Source organism: Elephas maximus, chromosome 4 (genome assembly GCF_024166365.1).
Source record: "Elephas maximus indicus isolate mEleMax1 chromosome 4, mEleMax1 primary haplotype, whole genome shotgun sequence".
Taxonomy (NCBI): Eukaryota; Metazoa; Chordata; class Mammalia; order Proboscidea; family Elephantidae; genus Elephas; species Elephas maximus.
In genome coordinates this window covers 182,222,473-182,242,730 of record NC_064822.1, presented here as the reverse complement: position 1 = coordinate 182,242,730, position 20,258 = coordinate 182,222,473, and the positions used below count along the sequence as shown (strand labels likewise).

Below are 20,258 nucleotides of genomic sequence, written 5' to 3'. Positions count from 1 at the left end.
GGCCTCTCTCTCCGGATGTGCCTCCTGTTGAAAGTCTGAGTTTGCTCTGATGTTGTCCTTTTTAGAAATTTCACTGACATCTTCCTCCTCTCCTCAGCCTGGGAGAAGTGAAACTCGTGCCTTCGAATGCCACTTTCTCGGGGGAGACTTCAGCTGGCTAATGGGCAGAGTCAGGAGCCCACAGCCCAGCCTTTGCAGTTGTGGATCTGGGTGGCGCACATGGTTTAGTGCCTAACTACTAGCCGAAAAGTTTGTGATTCAAACCCACCTAGAGGCACCTCTGAAGGCAGGCCTGGCCATCTGCCTCTGAAAGGTCCCAGCCTTGAAAACTCTATGGGGCAGTTCTACTCTGCACACACGGGGTCGCCATGAATCAGACTCCACGACAGCCGGCAACACCGATCTTGGGTTTAAGGGCGGGGGCTTGGTGTGGTCAGAGCAAGTTGGCAGACCCCTCTGGGGTTTATCCTCATTTCTGTCCCTGTGCCCTTGAAGCAGGTGAGAGCCACATCTGTGCCTCTGTTTCTGTCTTGGGAAATGAAAAGTCAGTTCTGTCCTGGGCAGAGAAAACCACCAAGTCCATATGCCGTGTTCGTTAATTCAGAAACTGAGGAGTTTCGCTTACCTAAGGGTAGAAAACCAACAAGTCCATGTGCCGTGTTCATTAGTTCAGAAATTGAGGAGTTTCTCTTACCCAGGGTTAGGGTCTCTGCTCACTGAAGTATAGAATCTGTTTCTGAGTGACCTTCGCACCCCCACCCAATCCAAGGGAAGGGGAAGGAGACATGCATTCTCTGAACACTCACCTGCTGCCAGGTGCGTGCAGGGCCCTTTGGGAATGTGGGCATCCCTCAGCCCTAGAGATGATGCTGTTATCCCACTTCACACAGCAGGAAACTAAGGGACAGCAAGGTGGAGCTGGTGGCCCAAGATTACACTGCCAAAATTTAGAAAATCCACCTTGTACTCACAGCCCTGCACACAAGTGAAAGTGTAAATGACAGGATGGGGGACGGAGGGGTCAAACAGACCTGGGGTCTTAACTGGCTCTGTGTGGCTGTTCTGTGCCTCAGTATCCCCAACTGTAAAGTATGATTACGATACCTGGTTGTCCACCAGCAAAACGATGGATGTAAAAGCAATTTGTAAACGGTAGCATGCCAGCGGGTATGCAGTATACTGCTGAGAGCTTCACAGAGCACCCTCTGCTCTGAATACCCCCAAACTCGGGATAGAAAGTGGGCAGTGTGCCGTTAGAGTTGGTCCCAGTCCCCTCGTCCAGCCCATGGCTTGCCCACAATGAGGGAGTGAGGACTTGGAGCCTGCAACATGCAAAGGTGTATGAGTGGCCCCGCTTCCCGGTAGAGAAAGGTTGGGATTTGGATGCAGGTCTGGGTTCAGGTCCAGTCTACTCCTCATTTGCTGTGTGACCTAGGATACGTTACTTTCTGACTCTGAGCCTCAGCATTTTCATCTGTGAAATGGAGGTCCCATCTCCTTGTTATTGTTAGTTGTGGTCGAGTTGGCTTGGACTCATGGCGACCTTGTGTGTAACAGGACAAACCGTTGCCCCGTCCTATGCCATCTCTCCTCTCCTTACTCTGAAATGTGCAATTTGGGGTGGGTGTAAGGCCTGTCTTATTTTCGAAGGCTGAGGGCTACTGGCTTGAGGGTGAGGGTACGGAGGCAGACTCTGGGTGCAGATGCACCCCTGTTCTCAGACAATATCCAGGCCAGACTCCTGCAGAAGGGAAGCTGAGCCCCAGAGAGGGAGAGGCAGCCCAAGGTCGCTCAGAGTCAGTGTCCCTGGTCTGCGTGCTAGAACCTCCTTAGGGGCAGGACTCCCTGTTTGTCCTCTGAGTCATCTGTTGTTAGGTGCCATCGAGTCGTGCCATCAAGTCGATTTTTGACCCATAGCGACCCCATCTTTAAAATGAGACCTAGATTTCTTCCTCTTTGTAATCAACTTGACCTTGGTTTGAGTGCTGGTGTTGCCCTTGAGCAAGTGACTGGACTCTGCCAGCTTTGGTTTCCTCCCCTGTAAAATGAGGGTGGTGATGCCTACAGAGTTGTGGCGGTCCGGTTCTCTGACTGTTGAAGGACTGGGAGGGGTCCCTTCTGGGAGCGGAGTCCCACAACTCCTCCCTGAGCCCTGCCTTGCTGGTGTCAGGACAATGATTGTCTGGCCTAGGGCATGTTCCAGGGCTGCCCCTCCCTGGCCGTCGTGCTGGCTTCCTTTGTTCAAAGCTCTGGGCACATCCTTGTTACTGGTGTCCAGGCAAGGGCCCAACTCCAGATGGCCTCTGCGGGTGGGGCTGGGCTTGGCCTCTAGGCCCTGCTTTCCAGGATCAACCAAGGGTGGCACATCGTGGGTGCAGCTGCAAGGCCAGAGGCTCCCCTTCAACCCCCCACCCACCCATCTCCCTCGGCAACTTCAGGAGAGTCAGGGAAGTGGGGCCAACTTGGTTAAGGGCCTCAAGTTGGCTGCATGGGGTCCAGAGAAAGCTGGCCTGTGTCCCACTCTGCCACTCACCGACCGTGTGTCCCTGGGCAGCTCTGTGGACCTCTAGAGTCTCTGGTCCTCAGCTCTAAAAGGGCGGGGTAACAGTGCTCCTCTCAGGTGCGGTCGCAGGGGTGAGAGTCTGTCCGGGGAATGCTCCAGGCCCCTGATGGTGGAGCTGAAGTTGCCACAGCTGTTGTTGCTATGATGGTAGCTCACCCAGACCCCTGAGTGTGTCCACGTGTCTGTGCGGTGAATAGAGTGTGAAGCCTCCGTGTGAAGCTGGTCACCCCCTCTCACCCAGACCTTCCCAGGGTCCTTGCCCCCCCAGGGCTGGCCAGCACCACCACAAGGCTACCTGGGCTAATTGGTGGGCCATATGCTGTTCCCCAAACCCAGGCAGTTCTTCCAGCCTTTGCACGTGGCACCCCTCACCCCTTACCCCTCAGACACCCCTCCCCCAGGAGGCCTTACCTGGCTGATCCCCTGCATGCTGGGATTGGGCCCCTGCCTTGGGCTCCCCCAGTGCAGGGCTATCTTGGCTGACCCAGGGCTCACTCAGTATGTGGCTGTTGGTTGAATGAACGAGAAACTAGGGAATCGGAATAGAGAAAAAAGCAGGGACTAAGTTTCATGTCCTGGCTCTGCCTCCACCAGCTGTGTGACTGCAGACAGGTTACCTAACCTCTCTGAACCTCAGCTCAGGGCTTCCGTTATTTAAATGAGATCAGCAGAATGGCTGGCAGCTTCCTGATAGGATTCAGAGGCATTCAAGGGGCCCAGCAGTCGGGGAGGGGTTGGCTTCTAGAAAGAGGGGCCCGTTGGGGGGACAGCTCTGGTAATAACAAAAGGTTTCTAGCTCAAGGTGGGGATTGAAGACTTTACCTTGCAGCTTGGGTCACTTGACGTTCGGTGCCTTAATTTCCACGTTTCTCTATGGGGCAGCTCTACTCTGTCCTATAGGGTCGCTATGAGTCGGAATCGACTCGATAGCACTGGGTTTTTTTTTAATGAGATACAAACAATAACCCTTTGTAGGAGGGTGTGAGGTTCAAAGGGACGAAGGTTCCTTCTGCCTTCCACCTCCCCAGCCCAGGGCAGGGCAGCCTACCTAGTGCCTCTCTGGCCTGCACATATCAGCTGACTCACCAGGGTTGAAGCTCCTACTAGGAAACTTCCCTTGGTTTGTTCCCTAGGTCCTCCCTCCCCTGCAGGCCCACACCAGTGGGTTTCATGGGGCAGAGGGGCAATTTTGCCCTGCGGGGGATATTTGGCAGTGCCTGGAAACATGTTTGGTTTTTACAGCTGAGGAGGGTACTACTAGTCGAGCCCAGGGGTGCTGCAAACCTCCTACAGTGCACAGCCCAGCCCTGCACAACAGAGAATGATCTGACCCAAAATTTAACAGTTGCGAAACCCTGCCTGACCCGTGGAGCCTCAGGCTACAGGCCAGGATCTTAGCTCAGCATTCAAGGCCCTTCAAGTCTTGCCCTTGCCCATCTGTTCTGCTGTTCTCTTCAGATACCCTGTGCTCCAGCTACACCAGACCACCCAGAGTTTGCTGAATCCCCTCCCTTCAGGGCCTTCAGCCCCTGCTGGGACCTAGGTCTGGCTGCCACAGTCCTGGCTGGGAGTCCCTCAGGGAGGCTGCCCTTCCCTTGTAGCCTTAGTTTGCCACTTCCTCTGCTCCCACAGGCCTGTGTTAAAGCACCGCCAGCCTGAACCTAGTTCCGAGCCTGGTACTTCCTCATCAGCCCTAACATTTGCTGAGTACTTGCTGTGGGCCCGGCACACTCCTAAGCCCACTTGCACCTCAGAACAACCTACTGAGCTACATACTGTCATGGAGGGAGGCCCTGGGGTGTACATACGGTTAACATGCTCAGCCGTTAACTGAAAGCTCGGAGGTTTGAGTCCACCCAGAGGTGTCTCAGAAGAAAGGCTTGGCAATCTATTTCTGAAAAATCAGCCATTGAAAACTCTATGGAGCACAGCTCTACTCTGACACACACAGGGTCACAATGAGTCAGTCAACTCAGCAGCAGCCGGTACTAGTATTGTCATGGAGCCGTAAAGTGACTTGCATAGAGGTCCCCCCAGCTAGCTAGTGGCAGAATCAGCCCTCAGGCTTAAGCAGCTTGGCTCTGGAGCTCACGCCTTCAACCCCTGCACTGTCCTGCCTCCTGTGCCAGCAGGGAATAGGGTATGGCGGGCCAAGTCCAGGGAGCCCCAGCTCCCGTCTCATGTGACAAAACCTCTGTCCAGTGGAAACGTGTGGCTCTCCCCAGTGATGGGCCAGAATCCCTTTACAGTTTACAGTGCACTTTCTCTCCCGTTGCTCACTGGATTTCGTAATTTTTTAAAAAGTGAGTTTATGTGGTTCGAAAATAAAAACACAAAAACATGCTCAATGAAGGAAACCAGCCACAAAAAAAAACACATATCGTATGACTCCATTTCTGTGAAATGCCCAGCGCCGACAAATCCATAGAGGCAGAAAGTAGATTGGTGGGGAGATTCCTGGTGGTGCAGTGGTTACGTTTTCGGCTGGTAACCAAAAGGTCCGCAGTTCGAATCCACCAGCCACTCCTTGGAAGCCCTATGGGGCAGTTCTACTCTGTCCTGCAGAGTTGCAGTGAGTCGGAATCGACTTGATGGCAGTTTGGTTTGGTTTAGGGTCGGGGGGTTGGGGAAAAAATGGTATGTGACTCCTAATGGCAACGGGTGTTTTGAGGGTGATGAAAATGTTCTAAAATTGATTGTGGTGATGGTTGCACAATCTTGTGAACATACTAAAAAACATTGTACACTTGAAATGGGTGAGTTGTATGGTATGCGAGTTGTATCTCAATGAAGCTGTTTAGAAAAACCCTTTTTACCCCTTCCAGTCCTGTATCCACTTCTCTTCCCAGCTACTTACTGGTTTTCATATATCTGTCCAGTGTTTCTTTATGTAGACACAAACAGGGTACATACGATTTTTTACTTTTTTTTTTTTTAAACTCAGAAGGGAGAGTAGAATACCTCCTGTTTTGTACTTTACTTTTTCACTTCCTGTATCTTGGAGATCTTTCCCCTTCTCTCTAGAGAGCTTCCTCATTCTTTTTCCATTGCATTCTGTTTTATGGACAGGCCATTATTTATTTAACCAGTCCCTGAATGATGGACATTTGGGTTATTTCCAAGCTCTTGCTCTTGCAAACAGTGTTGCAGCCGATAGCCATGTCCTGTCTTGCTCTGCCCCGTGCACAAACAGAGGGTCAACTTCAGAAGAAGAGCTGTGGGTTAGAGAGGTAGTGCCAAACCACCTTCCAGTAGGGATGATCCCACTTTACACTTGCACCACTCGGGATGGGTGCCCACTGCCCCACAGACGTGCCAGCGGCATATGTTGTCATATTTTGGGATTTTTGCCAATCTGATAGGCAAAAAATGGCCTTTCAATTTTAATCTCCATTCCCCCCACAAGGAGGTCGAGCTTCTTTTCATGTAAGGAACACACAGGGTCACCATAAATGTCAGAATCGGCAGCAATGGCTTTGATTTTCTTTTTTAAGCCATTTATATTAATTTCTTTCTCTATGATGGGTCTCTTCAAGCACTTTGCCCCATTTTCCTATTGAGTCTTTGTTTTTTTTTTTCCACTGATTTGTAGGAGCTTGTTAAATATTAGTGATACTACCTCTTCCTTTGCCTGTGGTTAAGAGTCACAAGTATGATTTTCTTATGACTTTGTTTCTGGAGTTATTGCCATATAGAAGAAAGTTGAGAAGGGACATTTTTGGTTCTGGATTTTAGGTCAGGGATAAAAAGCCTTTCAGATTCCAAGGCTAATAAGTGAATTCTCCCTTCTTTGCTTCTAACATTTCACTGGTTTTGTTTTTTATTAACTGTTGAGTGGATGCAGAAGGATGTGTGGTTTAAGGCATCGCAATCCCTCCCCCTGTGCAGCTGAAGGCGGAGGACGTGCCTGTTACCTTGAAGCCCCTGAATGTTCCTCCCCTGTCCCATCTCTTGCCTTCCTCTCACAGAGGTAACCACTATCTGACTTCTTAATTTATTCCCTTGCTTTTATTAAAGATTTTAACCAAAACCAAACCCTTTGCCGTCAGGTCGATTCTGACTCTGCCCCATAGGGTTTCCAAGGCTGTCATCTTTACAGAAGCAGACTGCCATGTCTTTCTCCCTTGGAGCGGCTGGTGGGTTCGAACCACTGACCTTTCTATTAGCGGATGAATGCTTAACCACTGCATCACCAGGGCTCCTCATTAAAAACTTTACTCATGGTTATGTCAGCACCAGACAATGTTTTGTTCGGTTGTATGTGAATTTGCTATGAGTCAGAGCCCACTCAATGACGCCTAACAGCAGCAGCAGCGTATGTTGTTTGAGTCCCTGGGTGGTGTAAATAGTTAAGTGCTCTGCTGCAAACTGGAAGGTTGGAGGCTCCAGTCCACCTAGGGGCACTCTGAAAGAAAGGCCCGGCAATCTGCTCCTGAAAACTCAGCCGTTGAAAACCCTGTGGAGCACAGTTCTACTCTGCTCCAAGTGGGGTTGCCATGAGTCAAAATCAGCTTCCGCGGCAACTGTTTTTTATACATTGTTTACTGTTACAGTTTTCGAAATGGAGACAAATAGAACTGAGCTTGCTTCTGTAACTTGCTCTCTTTTACTTTGTGTCAAGAATGCTCAGAGTTCCAGTCTTCTTACCGCCCTGTGGTGTCCCTTTGCATGGCTGCATCACTGTTGACGTAGTCCCTCTTCTGTTTGGGCTCTTTGCTTCCGTCAGGGCCCCTGGTGGGCACGTGTTTCTGAAAGACCGTACCTGGGAATGGAGTCGCTTGCTTAGAGGCTTACTTACGCACGTTACTAGATAAACACCAAACTGGTTTCCAAGGTAATTGTACCAACTTACAGTCTGTCTTAGTTAGGTAGTGCAGCTGTAGCAGAAATACCACAAGCAGATGGCTTTAGCAAACAGTTTACTCTCTCACAGTTTAGGAGGCCAGAAGTCCAAATTCAGGGCGCCATCTCCAGGAGAAGGCTTTCTCTCTCTGTCAGCTCTGGGGAAAGATCCTTGCCATCAATCTTCCCCCTGGTCTAGGAGCTTCTTAGCGCAGGGACCCCAAGTCCAAAGGACACACTCTGCTCCTGGCTTGCTTGGTGATAATGAGGTCCCCCTCCTCTCTGCTTGCTTCTCTCTTTTGTATCAAAAGAGATTGACTCAAGTTACAACCTAATCCTGTAGATTGAGTCCTGCCTCATTAACATAACTGCCTCTAATCCTGCTTCATTAATATCACAGAGGTTGGAATTTACAACACACAGGAAAATGACATCAGATTATAAAATGGTGGACAACCACACAATACTGGGAATCATGGCCTAGCCAAGTTAACACATTTTGGGGGGACACAGTTCAGTCCATAACACATACCTACTTTTTTTCGCCCCACATATAAACCTTTGCTCACTTGGGATTTTTCCTGGTACATGGTGTGAGATAGTGTTTTTTTCCCACATGGTAATGGGTCGTTCAGCGCCATTCATTGACGAGGCCAATCCTTCCCCTGATTTGAGGTGCTGGCTTTATCCGATTCTAAAGTCTTAACAGTGCTTGTGTCTGCCTCTGGACTTTCTGTCCTGTTTGTGTGCTAGGACTAACGCGCCCCCCCCCCCCAAAAAAAGGAAAACCATTGCCGTAGAGTCTGTTCCAACTCATAGTGTCCCTATCGGACAGAGTAGAACTGCCCCTATAGGGTTTTCAAAGAGCAGCTGGTGGATTTGAACTGCTGACGTTTTAGTTAGCAGCTGAGCTCTTAACCACTGCACCACTGGGGCTACCCTGATTTAATTACTGCAGCTAGAGTCACTCCTGGCCCCAAGAAGGAGACTTCCTATCTCTCGTCCTAGCCTTCACGCAGCCTGGCTCATCTATTATTCCAGCTGGGGAAACTGAGGCAAGGAAGAGGGTGCAGTTTAGATTTGAGTCCTTTGTGTGACTTCGTGAACCACGGGGCAGTCCCAGGCAGAGAACTGGGTTTTGTGTTAGAGTGTTTCCTTACTAGAGCCCCCAAGGCAGCCAGTGAGAAACCAGGAGTGTGGTGGGGAAGAGATGGAGATGTAGGCAGGACCCTCTTTCCTAGGCTGGGAGGCCACCAGAGCTGGGCTTCACTCTCCAGTCCACCATTTAGCAGCTATGTGACCTTGGGCTGGGCCTCAGTTTTTTCATCTGTAAAGTGGGCATGAAAAATTTTCCTGCCCACCTGAACTACTTGTGAATCGGATGAGATGGTAGGCGGGGAAGTGCTAGGCTGGTGTGTGTGGGACTGCCTTTCACAGGATCAGTATTGATGCGGGCTGAGTGGGGGCTGGTTATTGGGCCTACCAGCTGCTGTGGAGTTGACTCCAACTCATGGTGACCCCATGTGTGTCAGAGTAGGACTGTGCTCTGTAGAGTTTTCAATGGCTGATTTTTCAGTAGTAGATCACTAGGCCTTTCTTCCAAGGTGCCTGTGGGGGGACCTGAACCTCTAACCTTTAGGTTAGCCGCAGAATGTATTAATCATTTGCTCCACCCAGGGATTCTTGTTCTTGGGCCCTCCCCACCCCAAGCCTTGTCCTGTGGCTCAGGGTTGTCCTCTTTGTGTACAACACCCCATCTCCATTGGGCTCCTTGCCGCAGCCTTGCCCCGCTCCCTTCTCTCCTCCACACCCTCTCATCTTACCCACCCCCCAGCTGGATCATCTTCAGTGGAACCTACTCTGCAGGACAGAGTTCTGTCCTTTAACATGGGCAGCAGACCTTTTGTGGCCCTACCCCACGTTTCCTGTGCCTTCGGACTCACCCCACCTATTCTCCAACTGGTCCGTAGTTTTTCACCTCTGCCCTTTGCGCTGCTGCTGTTCCCTGAACCCCCACCCCAGCCAGGTCAGGTGCCCGCTTTGCTCCCCAGCCCCCTCGGCTCCCCTTGGACACAGTGCTGAGACCTCTGCCTCCTCCTAGCCTCCCCTGTGAGGCCCGGAGCTCCTCCAGGCAGACAGCAAGTCAGCTTAGGCCTGGTGCACAGCAGGCTTCAGAAGGGCTGTGCAGGGAGTCGGGCTGCCGCACGGGGCCACGGGTGACCCTGGTCCCTCGCTTCTTTCTCTGCGGGCAGGTGCCAACATTGCGTCTGGTGAAGAAGTGGCCATCAAGCTGGAGTGTGTGAAAACGAAGCACCCCCAGCTGCACATTGAGAGCAAGTTCTACAAGATGATGCAGGGGGGAGGTGAGGGCCACAAGGGGCCTGGTGGGGCTGTGTGGGCTGGGGGCTGCGGGGCTGTGCTTGTGTGCGCGCGCGCCCGCGCATACATGTGTATACTCACGTGTAGGGGGAAGGCAAGTGGTCTGCAGGGTGGGCCGGGACAGCCCCTGATGGAGCCCTCTGCCTGGCCCACAGTGGGGATCCCATCCATCAAGTGGTGTGGAGCCGAGGGTGACTACAACGTCATGGTCATGGAGCTGTTGGGACCCAGCCTTGAGGACCTCTTCAACTTCTGCTCCCGCAAGTTCAGCCTCAAGACGGTACTGCTCCTGGCCGACCAGATGGTGAGGCCCCACCCACCCCTGACCAGCTAACTGCGAGCCACGTCTCTTCCAACATCCACTTCTTTCTAGCCAGTGGGCACGGAATTCTGGCCCTGCCTCCCACCTCCCAAGGACCCTAGAGAAGGAGGAGGCGATGACAGGGACATAGCAGGGGTCTAGTTCCCATATCAGGGATCCTTGACCACTGGTAGTAGAATCCCAGGGGTGTTTGTTTAAAATGCAGATTCCCAGGCCCACCTCCAGACCTGCTGAGTTGGGCTCCTGGAGGAGGGCCTGGGACTCTGCCCTCGGGTGGTTTTCAAGCCTGTGATCACACAGGCCTGGGTTTGTCCCAGCGTGGTGACACTAGGTGAGTTGCTAAGCTCCCCTGAGCCTCAGTTGCCTTGTGGGAGAGTCACCCCCTTGTTTTGGGGGGAAGTGTGATGCCCCATAGCACCTGGACCAGAGCATGCACCCCAGAATGAGCACTTATGAGGTCCAGAGGCCCTTGATACACATAGAAGAGGAAATTAAAATAAAAAATACAAATGATAGGATTTTGACTGGGAACGGTGCACACAGATCGTGTGCAGGGTGGTAGGCTTGGACTGGGGCTGGCTGCAGCCATTTTAAGGCAAACGTATGTGGAGGAGGGTTGTCAAGGCCTTATGGCATGAGAGTCTCAGAGATCCCCCGTCATTCATGAGCCCCCCAACCCCAGCTGCTGAAGCCTTGATGTACAGATAGGAGTTGAAGCCTGAGGCCAGGAGAGGGTGGGGACCTGCTGCAGGACAGGTCGCATGTGTGTGCTCATTTGAGTTTTTAAAATAGTGCTGAAAGGAAAGAGAAGGGCACAGGTGTCTGCCTGACTTTGGTGTTCTCTGGAAGCTAGAGGACAAGTATCCTTTGTGCTCTTGAACCAGTTGGTTCATCCCTGTCACCTCTGCCCCAGCTTAGGCTTCTTTGGTGCTCTCTGCCCTCCCCCCTAAATCTGGTTGCCCCTCTGACCCTGGCTCCCCAGGTCCTGTGGGCATGCATAGCCGGCCAGGCGAGTCTCCCCTGGGGGCCCAGGTGCCTTTCCGGTGCAGGGTTTGTTTCTAGATCTTGCCATTAGCTTTCCGACCTTGTTGTCTCCTGCCCCCTCCACCCCCATGCACACGCTCACCCACACAAACTTGGTGAACTCCTTCAGAGTCCATCTCTAATGTCATCTCCTCCAGGAAGCCTCCCCTGAGCTTCCCCTTGAAATTTTCTTACATAGTCATAGATCGTTCTCCCCAGTTCAGAGCAGGGACCTTGTGTGTGTTTTCCATCTCTGTGGCCCCAGCCTAGGGCCTGGCCAGAGTGAAGACCCCTCTGTCAAACTCTCACTGAATGACTTGCTGCCCCTCCCCTCCCCTAGATCAGCCGTATCGAGTACATCCACTCCAAGAACTTCATCCACCGGGATGTCAAGCCCGACAACTTCCTCATGGGGCTGGGAAAGAAGGGCAACCTGGTGTACATCATCGACTTCGGCCTGGCCAAAAAGTACCGGGACGCCCGCACCCACCAGCACATCCCCTACCGGGAAAACAAGAACCTGACTGGCACCGCCCGCTACGCCTCCATCAACACACACCTGGGTATTGGTGAGTGCATGGGTCCTGGGCACAGTGCACCCGGCATCTGCTTGCCTTTCTAGAGCTCCCAGGCATTTTTCCAGGGAGCCTCACTCTGAGAGAGTCCCCTTGCCAGCTGCCCCCAAGCCTGGACTTGTGTAAGGTCTCTGCTTCACAAGAAGAGCTGCAGTGTGGTGGCCCTGCAGGCCCCCAGGGCCCTGAATGCTTCCTCTCAGCAGCCTTAGGAGGGGGCGGGGGAGGGGGCAGGCGTGTCCTTTGCACAGCAGGGAGCAGAGGCTCCAAGGGGTCATGCAGGTTACTTAGGGTCATGCAGCTTAGCTAGTGCCAATGTGGGATTTGACCCCAGGCCTGGCTGATGCCACGCTGGTCCGGTGAGGAGGCACCAGGGGTGCCTGCTTGCCTGGTTGTTGAATGACTAGGTGGCTGAGCTCGAAAAACTGGGCCCAGTTGAATTGAAAGATCTGACGCCTCGGGCCCCTTCTCTCTAGAAGGGGATAATGACAGTGCCCATATACAACAGGGCTGCAGTGAGCTAGCAGACGATGAGGGGCCCAGTGGAGGTGTACACCCCTCAGTTGAGGAGGATGTCCTGCAGGAGCGGGGCCTGGCCCCCACTGGCCAGGGACCTCACCCTGTCCCTGACTCTTTGCACAGAGCAAAGCCGCCGAGATGACCTGGAGAGCTTGGGCTACGTGCTTATGTACTTCAACCTGGGCTCCCTGCCCTGGCAGGGCCTCAAAGCGGCCACCAAGCGCCAGAAGTACGAGCGGATCAGTGAGAAGAAGATGTCGACGCCCATCGAGGTCCTGTGCAAAGGCTACCCCTGTGAGTAGCCCCGCCCTGGGCCCTAGGGGGTGGCATGTCAGCCCTTTCCAAGGGGAAGATGTGGCCACACAAAGCCTTAGGCAGCTGCCACTGCCTCCGGCCCCAGCACGTTAATAACAGGCTGTCGTAGCTGCTCAGCCAGCCGGTTTGGACCCTCCCCGGCCAGGCTCTTGTGCTCTAGCTATTCTCCAACCCATCATTCTGCCTGATCTCCCAGGGGCTCCCCTGCTTGCTTTCTTTCTACTTATTTTGAGAAAGAAGTGAAAGTTTTCCTTCTCTTTCTTAGTTTGTGGTGGGAGGTCCTGTGGGCTTTCGAACATTCTTCAGCCTGTGACAGCTATTGATCTGCGATGTCCATGATCCCCAGAGTGTTTGGCAAGAGCAGGTGAAGAGCTGTGAACTAGGTGCCTTCAGAGCCAAGCTTTCTGAAGAGATCGCCTGTGCATTGTTCACAGATCTTCGGTTGCTCTCATCACAACTTCAGAGGCTCTGCTCACAGGCAGCTTAGGGTTTTTATCACCGTCGGAGGACAATAGTTTTGTTCTGCCTTCGTCTTGCTCCCTATTAGATTGAAAGTATTTGTAGGGACAGCGGGTGCATAGGACAATTCTGGCTGCTGGGGACCCTGGGAGCATGGGCCTCACTGTGATCTCTCTGTCCCCTGCCAGCCGAGTTCTCAACATACCTCAACTTCTGCCGCTCCCTGCGGTTCGACGACAAGCCCGACTACTCCTACCTGCGCCAGCTCTTCCGCAACCTCTTTCACCGGCAGGGCTTCTCCTACGACTACGTCTTCGACTGGAACATGCTCAAATTCGTGAGTCACCTGGAGGCCAAGGCGGTCTTGGGGAACTGGATGGGGCAGGCCCTGACTCAGAAGGTCAGAGTGACCCAGTGGCGGGCGGGGCTCCCGAGTAACGGCAGCTATGAGCTGGACAGTGCAAGTGACCTCTCTGGGGTCCCAGGGCCCCCGTGGTACCCCCACTCCACCCTCATCAGTGCTGACAGTGGGGGCCATTGTGGGCAGCAGGGCCCAGGCGGGGCGCCACCTCCCACCAGAGCGAGGCGTGCCTGGCTTGGCTTCAAGTCCCTCCTAGGTGCCCTCGGCGGGGCCTGGATGGCGCTGGCGAGCCCGCCTGCTGCGCTGATCGTTGCCTATGCGGTTCTGCTCTTCCTCTTCTGCGCCTCCCAGGCAGCGGCCCTCACCGTGGCCCCTCTGGCTAGCTGGGACCCATTCATGCTCGTTTCTTTCTTCCTGGTCATGGGACCCTGGGTCTTGTTAGGTGGCCATTCTGTCTCCCTCTTTTAAGGGTTCCGGGGGTGGAGTGGGGGAAAGCTCTCATCAGCTGTGTCTAGAGCTCCAGAAGCCGTGAAATCATATGTCTTGTTTCAAATCTCTTCTGGAAAAGGGGGCTTCCTCGAGCCAGGCTCAGCCCCGTGACCAAGAAGTCATTGCACCACCCCGTCCCTGCCCCTGTCCCTGCACTGGGCCCACATACCCACCTGCATACTGGTAAGGACCCTCCAAGGCATGGCCTTTCCAAGACTTACCACTTGGCTGGGGGAGCGCAAAAGGCTGAGCATCTGCTGTGCTGTCTCTGTCCCTTCCAGGTGCCCGGCGTCCCTGGGCACCCAGGGTCCTCCAAATAGGCCTATGGAGGAGGTGGAAGAGGTGGAGGAGCTGTCCCCCCAAAACTACTGGCCTATAATCTGGACTCCGGGGCCCCAGTTCTGATGTCACCAAATGTCAGATGCCTAGGAGGTGTCTCATAGGCTGGTGGTGGTGACCCCTGCACCTGAGAGGCAGTGTGCAGTAGAGTGGGCGTGGCTGGTAGAGAAGGCCCCTGCCATGGATGCTGGGGAATAAAACAGGGCTTGGAGGCCCAGACAGCCTGGAGGAGGGGTGGTGGCCACCGCCCTAGACGGGCCTGGTGGGAGCGGGCATCAGGAGAAGGCTCCACACCTAGACCCGGCCGGCAGCCTCTGTACTGAACCTGAACCCATTAAAGCCTCCCTGCTCCATCCTGGTGTGGCTTCCCTTTCATGGCGGTGCCCTTGGCCCGCTCGGCAGGTGCTCAGGACTGAGGCTTGTTCTCCAGGACGCTGAGGTCAGCACAGCAGTCTCCTCTCCGGGTCTCAGACCGGGACCTGATGCCACTTCCTAAGGAGAAGGGCAGAGGTCAGGAGAGAACGGGGCTCCCACAGTCCAAAGACCTCAGGGGGCCTCTGTTGCCCTCTTGTCCAGGTGTGGGAGTGGGTGGAACATGGCCGAGGACTCAGGCACAGCAGCTCTTCTTGCCATGGGGCACTGCTCCAGGTGTTGGGGCACCTGCTCGTCTGTATAAAGTCATTCTGAGCCTAGTGCTTGCTAGGCTCGGCCCTCCAGCTCACTATAGCTCCAAGAATGGGCTTTGCATGCTCCAGATCTCCGCCGTCCGATATGGTAGCCATGGGCTGCTAGTGGCTAAAAGGAAACAAATTAAAATTTAGTAAAACTGAAAATGAAGTTTTCTCAGTCGCATTCGCTACATTTCAAGTCCCCCGGCTCCACGAGTGGCTAGTGGCTCCCATAGCCCAGGCAGGCAGAAGCCTTCCCATTGTCACAGAAAAGTTCTAAGATACAGCGCTACTCTAGCTGACTCCTTTACAGAACGTTGTGTGGGACTGTGCACCGACAAGATCATTATTTTCTCAAGCTGGGCCAGGAGCACTCTGCCCACCCCTTGCTGATGCCCTTGAGGGGCAGACCCTCAAGTTAGAAGCTGGGCTGAGCAGCCAACAGCCTTATTCTCTGCTGTCCTTTTCTGGCTTGTGGGCCACTGGACCAGATAAGTGTGCATCTCTGACCCCGGCAGCCCCCTGGCAGAAGCTACTGCAGAACATAAGGTGGGGACCCTCCACAACGTTCACCCTGTGACCAGGTGCCTCCCATGTTATTCCATCCTGCGGGAAGTCTGCACAGCACCTGTCAGTGGCAGGGCTCCATGCTGGGCACCGGGAGCTACAGACCCCCCTGGGAAGGAGACCATCCTCTGAGGGCATCCCTCCTAGGAGCAGCCACCCCATGTAGTTTGGCATAGGGGGCTGGGGAGCCTGGAGCCACACAGTTCGAAGTCCAGCCAGCTGACCAGGAGGAAATTGACACAGCCAAGGACAGAGGTCCACACAACACGGGATGCTTGTGCGACTTTGACGTTGGCCATTTGTGTTTTCTTGTGGGCAAATAAAGGCCAAGAAGCCTCCCTGGCGTGTGTTTCTTGAGGCGTCACTTGGGATGGATGGAAATGTGGAGAGTGGCTCCCTGCCTCCCATCTCTGGGGCAGGTGTTGGCTGAGGCCTCCTGGGTCACAAAGGGCAGAACCTCCAGCCTTCCCCTTGGCCACTGGTCCCAGGGCCATACACCTCTGAGTGAATCATTTAGCCTCACTGAACCTCAGTTTCCCCAACTAAGAAATGGGATCGTACCTGCCTTGCAGGCTTGCTGTGCCTCCTGCCCACAGGAGATGCTTAGTAAATGGGTGTCACCACAGTTTGCTGTGGTTCTGGCTGGATTACTCTCTGTCAGCCTGTGACAGAGCGGGTGGGAGCCCGGGGTGAGGACCTGATGGCCAGTGGAGCCCTGGCAGTCCCAGGCCTGCCTGGACAGGCTACTGGGTGGGAGGACTGGGGGAAGAGAGGCTGGACCGGGACAGTCCGTCCCTAGAACGATCCACCACAGCAGGTCTCTGAACAGTGTCCTCCAGGGGTGCAGGGAGGAGAGCGACAGAGGTCTGAGTTCAAATCCCAGCCATGCCTACAAACTGTGTGACCCCAGACAGGTCACAAGGCCTCTCTGGGCCTCGCTTTCTTACTAAGATTCGGGGATCATTCTGATCTCAGAGCTACTGAAAGGCAAGGGCGACCCCCACTGGGTGACCCCCACTGGTCTCCCAAGGGAAGCAGACCTTCTTAGCCACGTTCTTAGCAGACACAGGGTCGCAGGAGCCCCTGCCCTGTGGCCCATGAGCAGCCCCCAACTCAGCCTGCAGCTCTCTCCTCCACAGATGCAGCCCCCCTCATGCCAGCCCCCCGCCCTTCCCTGTGGATGGCACCAGGACCAACTAGGTAAAGCGCCAGGTGCCGCTCCGCGCCACTCCTCTCCGGGCCTTCCTTGTTTCCTCCTACGCTGGGGCAAGTGGCTGGAGGGCAGGCCCCCAGGGCTCAGGGTACCTTTGCTCCGGTCTGTGGGGTCTCTTTCTCCTCCATGGGGGCATCTAACCCAGCTTCCCCTCTAGTTCCCCTGAGCTCCTACCTGAGGCAGGCAGCCTGTGGATTCCTGTGGCCTCCTGAGTACCTGTCAGAAGTCATTGCCAGGTCCCAGGGTGGGGGAAGGACAGCCCTCTGGTGGTAGAGTTCTTGACTGAGTACCAGGAGACCTGGTTCGAGACATGGTACTGCCTTAAACTAGCGTTATAGCTTGGGGTGGGTTCTCTCTCTGGGCTTCACCTTGTCCATCTGCCAGGTGGGCCCCTGAATACCTGCCCTGCTTGGTTTGGAAGCTTGAGCCAAGGGCTCCGCACAGGTGCCAGGGCAGGTCCCAACCCCAGGTTGGTGCCCTTGGCTGTCCTGGGGCATTCATTCACCCTCCTGGCCCCAGCCCCATGATACCAGTCTGACTGACCCCTTAGACCCCTGCCTTATCCTCTCGGGAGGTTGTGTGGCTTTGTCTCTGGGCTGGGTGATCATGAGTCATTTCCAGGCCTCACTGGTCTTGTTTTTCTGGTCTGTGGGGGAGGTGGGACTGAGGGTCTCTGAGGTCCCCTTCCTCAAGATGCTCACCCCACCCCCTGCCCTGCAGGAGCACTGGATCTCTGCACCCTGGCCTTGCAGGGCTGATGCGTGTCTCCTCTCGGGTCCCACAGGGTGCAGCCCGGAACCCCGAGGACATGGACCGGGAGCGGCGAGAACACGAGCGGGAGGAGCGGATGGGGCAGCTGCGGGGGTCCGCAACCCGGGCCTTGCCCCCTGGCCCCCCCACAGGGGCCACTGCCAACCGGCTCCGCAGTGCCGCCGAGCCCGTGGCTTCCACCCCAGCCTCCCGCATCCAGCAAGCTGGTGAGCAGGGCCCCGGGCAGTGGGCAGGCCAGGGGGCAGGGCAGCCAGGCCCCTGGAGGGGCTTCCTGCATATACCCATACTGAGGGTGGTCTCCCTCCACCAGGCAATACTTCTCCCAGAGCAATCTCACGGGTCGACAGGGAGAGGAAAGTGAGCATGAGGCTGCACCGGGGTGCACCCGCCAACGTCTCGTCCTCCGACCTCACTGGGCGGCAAGAGGTCTCCCGTATTTCAGCCTCACAGGTGAGCTGCCTACACCCCAGCCTTCTGGACCTCCCCACTGAGCCAGAGACACCTAGGCACATCAGGCCTCTTGGTTCTGCTTTCTTCGTCCCTGATTCTTTAGTAACATGGGAGCCAGTCTGTCTTGCCGAGCAGGGGCTTGGCCACATGTAATTCTCTGAGGTAGAATCATCCCCCTTGAGCAGAGTCAGACACTGAGGCTCTGAGAAGTAACTTGCCCCAGAAGGGGATAGAGCTGGTATTCTGGCTCTCTCTGCTAGGGGCAGCCTTGGGGGGTGCCAGGGGCTCAGAGGAGATGCTTGTGGTCCCTGTCATCAGGCAATCTCCATGGGTCTCGGTCAGCACGACAGGAGCGTGGGATTGAGTCCTGCTGCCCCACTTGGGAGCCTTGTTGGGCTAGGAAAGTCAAGAAGGGTGTTCATGGTTGCTGGGACAGGTGTCCTGGCAGAAGTGGAGGGAGACCCACACTTGTCTGTCTATTGCCGTGGAGGACCCTCAACAGGACAGGCCACGAGCTCGGAGTCTGGCAGCCTTGGGAGTGTATCTGCCGAGGCCATTAGCTTGTGTCGCCTGGAGTGGTCACATGCCCTTTCTGGGCCATGTTCTCCTTATCTTCAAAGTAAGGATACCCTGGGGTCAGGGAGATCCTGTAACCCTTCTGTTGGCTCAGGGGCTTGGTGGGGGTCCGCAGTGGGGACAGACAAGCCAAATTGCCATAGCCAGCAGCTGAGGGACTTAACTTGATGTTTGTCCCCCTCCCCGAAGACAAGCGTGCCGTTTGACCATCTCGGGAAGTGAGGAGGAGCCACCATCTGACCAGTGTTTGCTTAGGTGAGTGGATGTCTGTGGCAGACACAGCCCAGCCCATGGGCAGACCTAGAAAGACTCATGGCCCCAGGAGGAAACCAGTATATGGTGGCGGGGTGCAGGAGGGCAGAGGGACTAGGCATCCTCAAAACCAAATGGCCTCAGGCAAGTATAAAACCTCAGACCCTGCCTGGGCCACACAGGCTAATTTCTGTTGGAAAACCCGCCTCCTGCCCTTTGGCCAGTCTTCCGTCCCAGTTGACGTACTCTGGAAAGTTGGTTTTTAGAAGAGATGGGGCCATGGGTCCACACCTGGCCTCCCAGGCCTTAGCCCAATTTCCCAGCTCCCAGCCTCTGGGCTGTCAAGCAGGCTAACCCTGCAAAGCACTCAGAACAGGACTGTAGGCCTGTGGGTTTACCTGCTGTCAAAAAAGGCCCCTGGTGGTCCCTGCAAGCCCAGGGGAGCCTCTGTGGCTAGCACGAGCCAGGTGGGACTTAGATGGGCTACATGAGACCTTGCAGCGCTGAACAGCAACTCCCAACCCGGGCCTGGCTTGGGAGTGGGGGAGATGGGGGAGATACCACCTCGAGAAGAAAAGTCTAAGCTCCCTGGGGAGTGTGCACATTGGCAGGTCTTGGTTTACATTTCAGGGACTCGGCCTCATACCAGGACCGCCTGAGTGTGATTTGCTGGTAGAAATTTGTTCCACGAGCAGAGCTGGGGCATAAAACAGGGCTTACCTTCATCAGCCCTTGCTCCCAGGCCACAGCCAGTCCGTGGCAGGGTGGGGCGGGGTGTGGTGGAGTCACTGCTCCCTGAGAGGGCAGGAGGGAGTCTGTGTACTTCACGTGAAGGTTGAGCATCTACTGTGGGCTGGGCCTTGAGCCAGGCTCTGAGGGCCCCAGTGGGGGGCCAACCTGGTCCTGGCCTCCACCCTCAGAACAAGCGATAGGAGCTGAACGGGGCCTGGCAGGTGGGTGGCCAGAGGCCCACGTGCACCTAACCTCTCTCCTCTCTTCGCCTTTCCAGTGTCTTCACTGTATTTTCTTTTAAAAAACAAAAAAAAGATGGAAAAAAAAAAAAAAAAACCGCTCGAAAGAACAAAAAGAAAAAACCCAGCACAAAACCGACGATGGATTTTGTTTGATTTTTTTTTTTTCCTTTTGCCAATGGCAAGAAGATGGGGTGCTCTCCCCGTGAGGATTCTTGTCTCCTGCATTCCCCACTGCCCCAACCGTCAGGCTGCCAAACGCTTTTCCGACGCCAGGCTACACATGCCAAATGCCAAGGCCCTACCCGACCACCCATACCGTGCCAGCCACCACGCAGGCGCCAGCTGGCCAGGGACCGTCTCAGTGTCGGAGACGCAGTTGATCATCCCATGCCGTCGGGAGGGGCCCGAGGAGCGGGCGTGGCGGTGGGGGAGGGTCTGGCTGGGGGAGGCAGCAGGCTTCGTGCCACCAGGTGTTCCTGAGCCCCAGGACTGCAGGACACACCCATGGCCCACCGCCTCCAAGATGATAGTGGCCGGCTTTCTGTGTTGGGCTTTTTCCAGTGTTCCCTGAGCATTTGGGTCCCTCCTGTGCCTCTCCATGAAG

General features: G+C 54.9%; 1 protein-coding gene across 4 annotated transcripts in view; it reads left to right on the top strand.

Annotated features, from left to right (window-relative positions):
* Window positions 1–19,750, top strand: part of CSNK1E (casein kinase 1 epsilon) — a 39,613-nt gene extending 19,863 nt beyond the window's left edge. For 2 of the 4 annotated variants that reach the window (XM_049884430.1, XM_049884429.1), the window contains exons 3-7: window positions 9,658–9,768; window positions 9,940–10,088; window positions 11,470–11,698; window positions 12,344–12,514; window positions 13,183–13,911. In XM_049884430.1, the coding sequence (XP_049740387.1) occupies window positions 9,658–9,768; window positions 9,940–10,088; window positions 11,470–11,698; window positions 12,344–12,514; window positions 13,183–13,823 (1,301 nt within the window). In that variant the 3' untranslated portion in view covers window positions 13,824–13,911. Of the gene's footprint in view, window positions 1–9,657; window positions 9,769–9,939; window positions 10,089–11,469; window positions 11,699–12,343; window positions 12,515–13,182; window positions 13,912–16,557; window positions 16,619–17,415; window positions 17,609–17,712; window positions 17,853–18,617; window positions 18,684–19,689 lie in introns of those variants that run through there. The other 2 variants (XM_049884432.1, XM_049884433.1) reach the window with 2 other exon arrangements.
* Window positions 19,751–20,258: the final 508 nt, after the last annotated feature.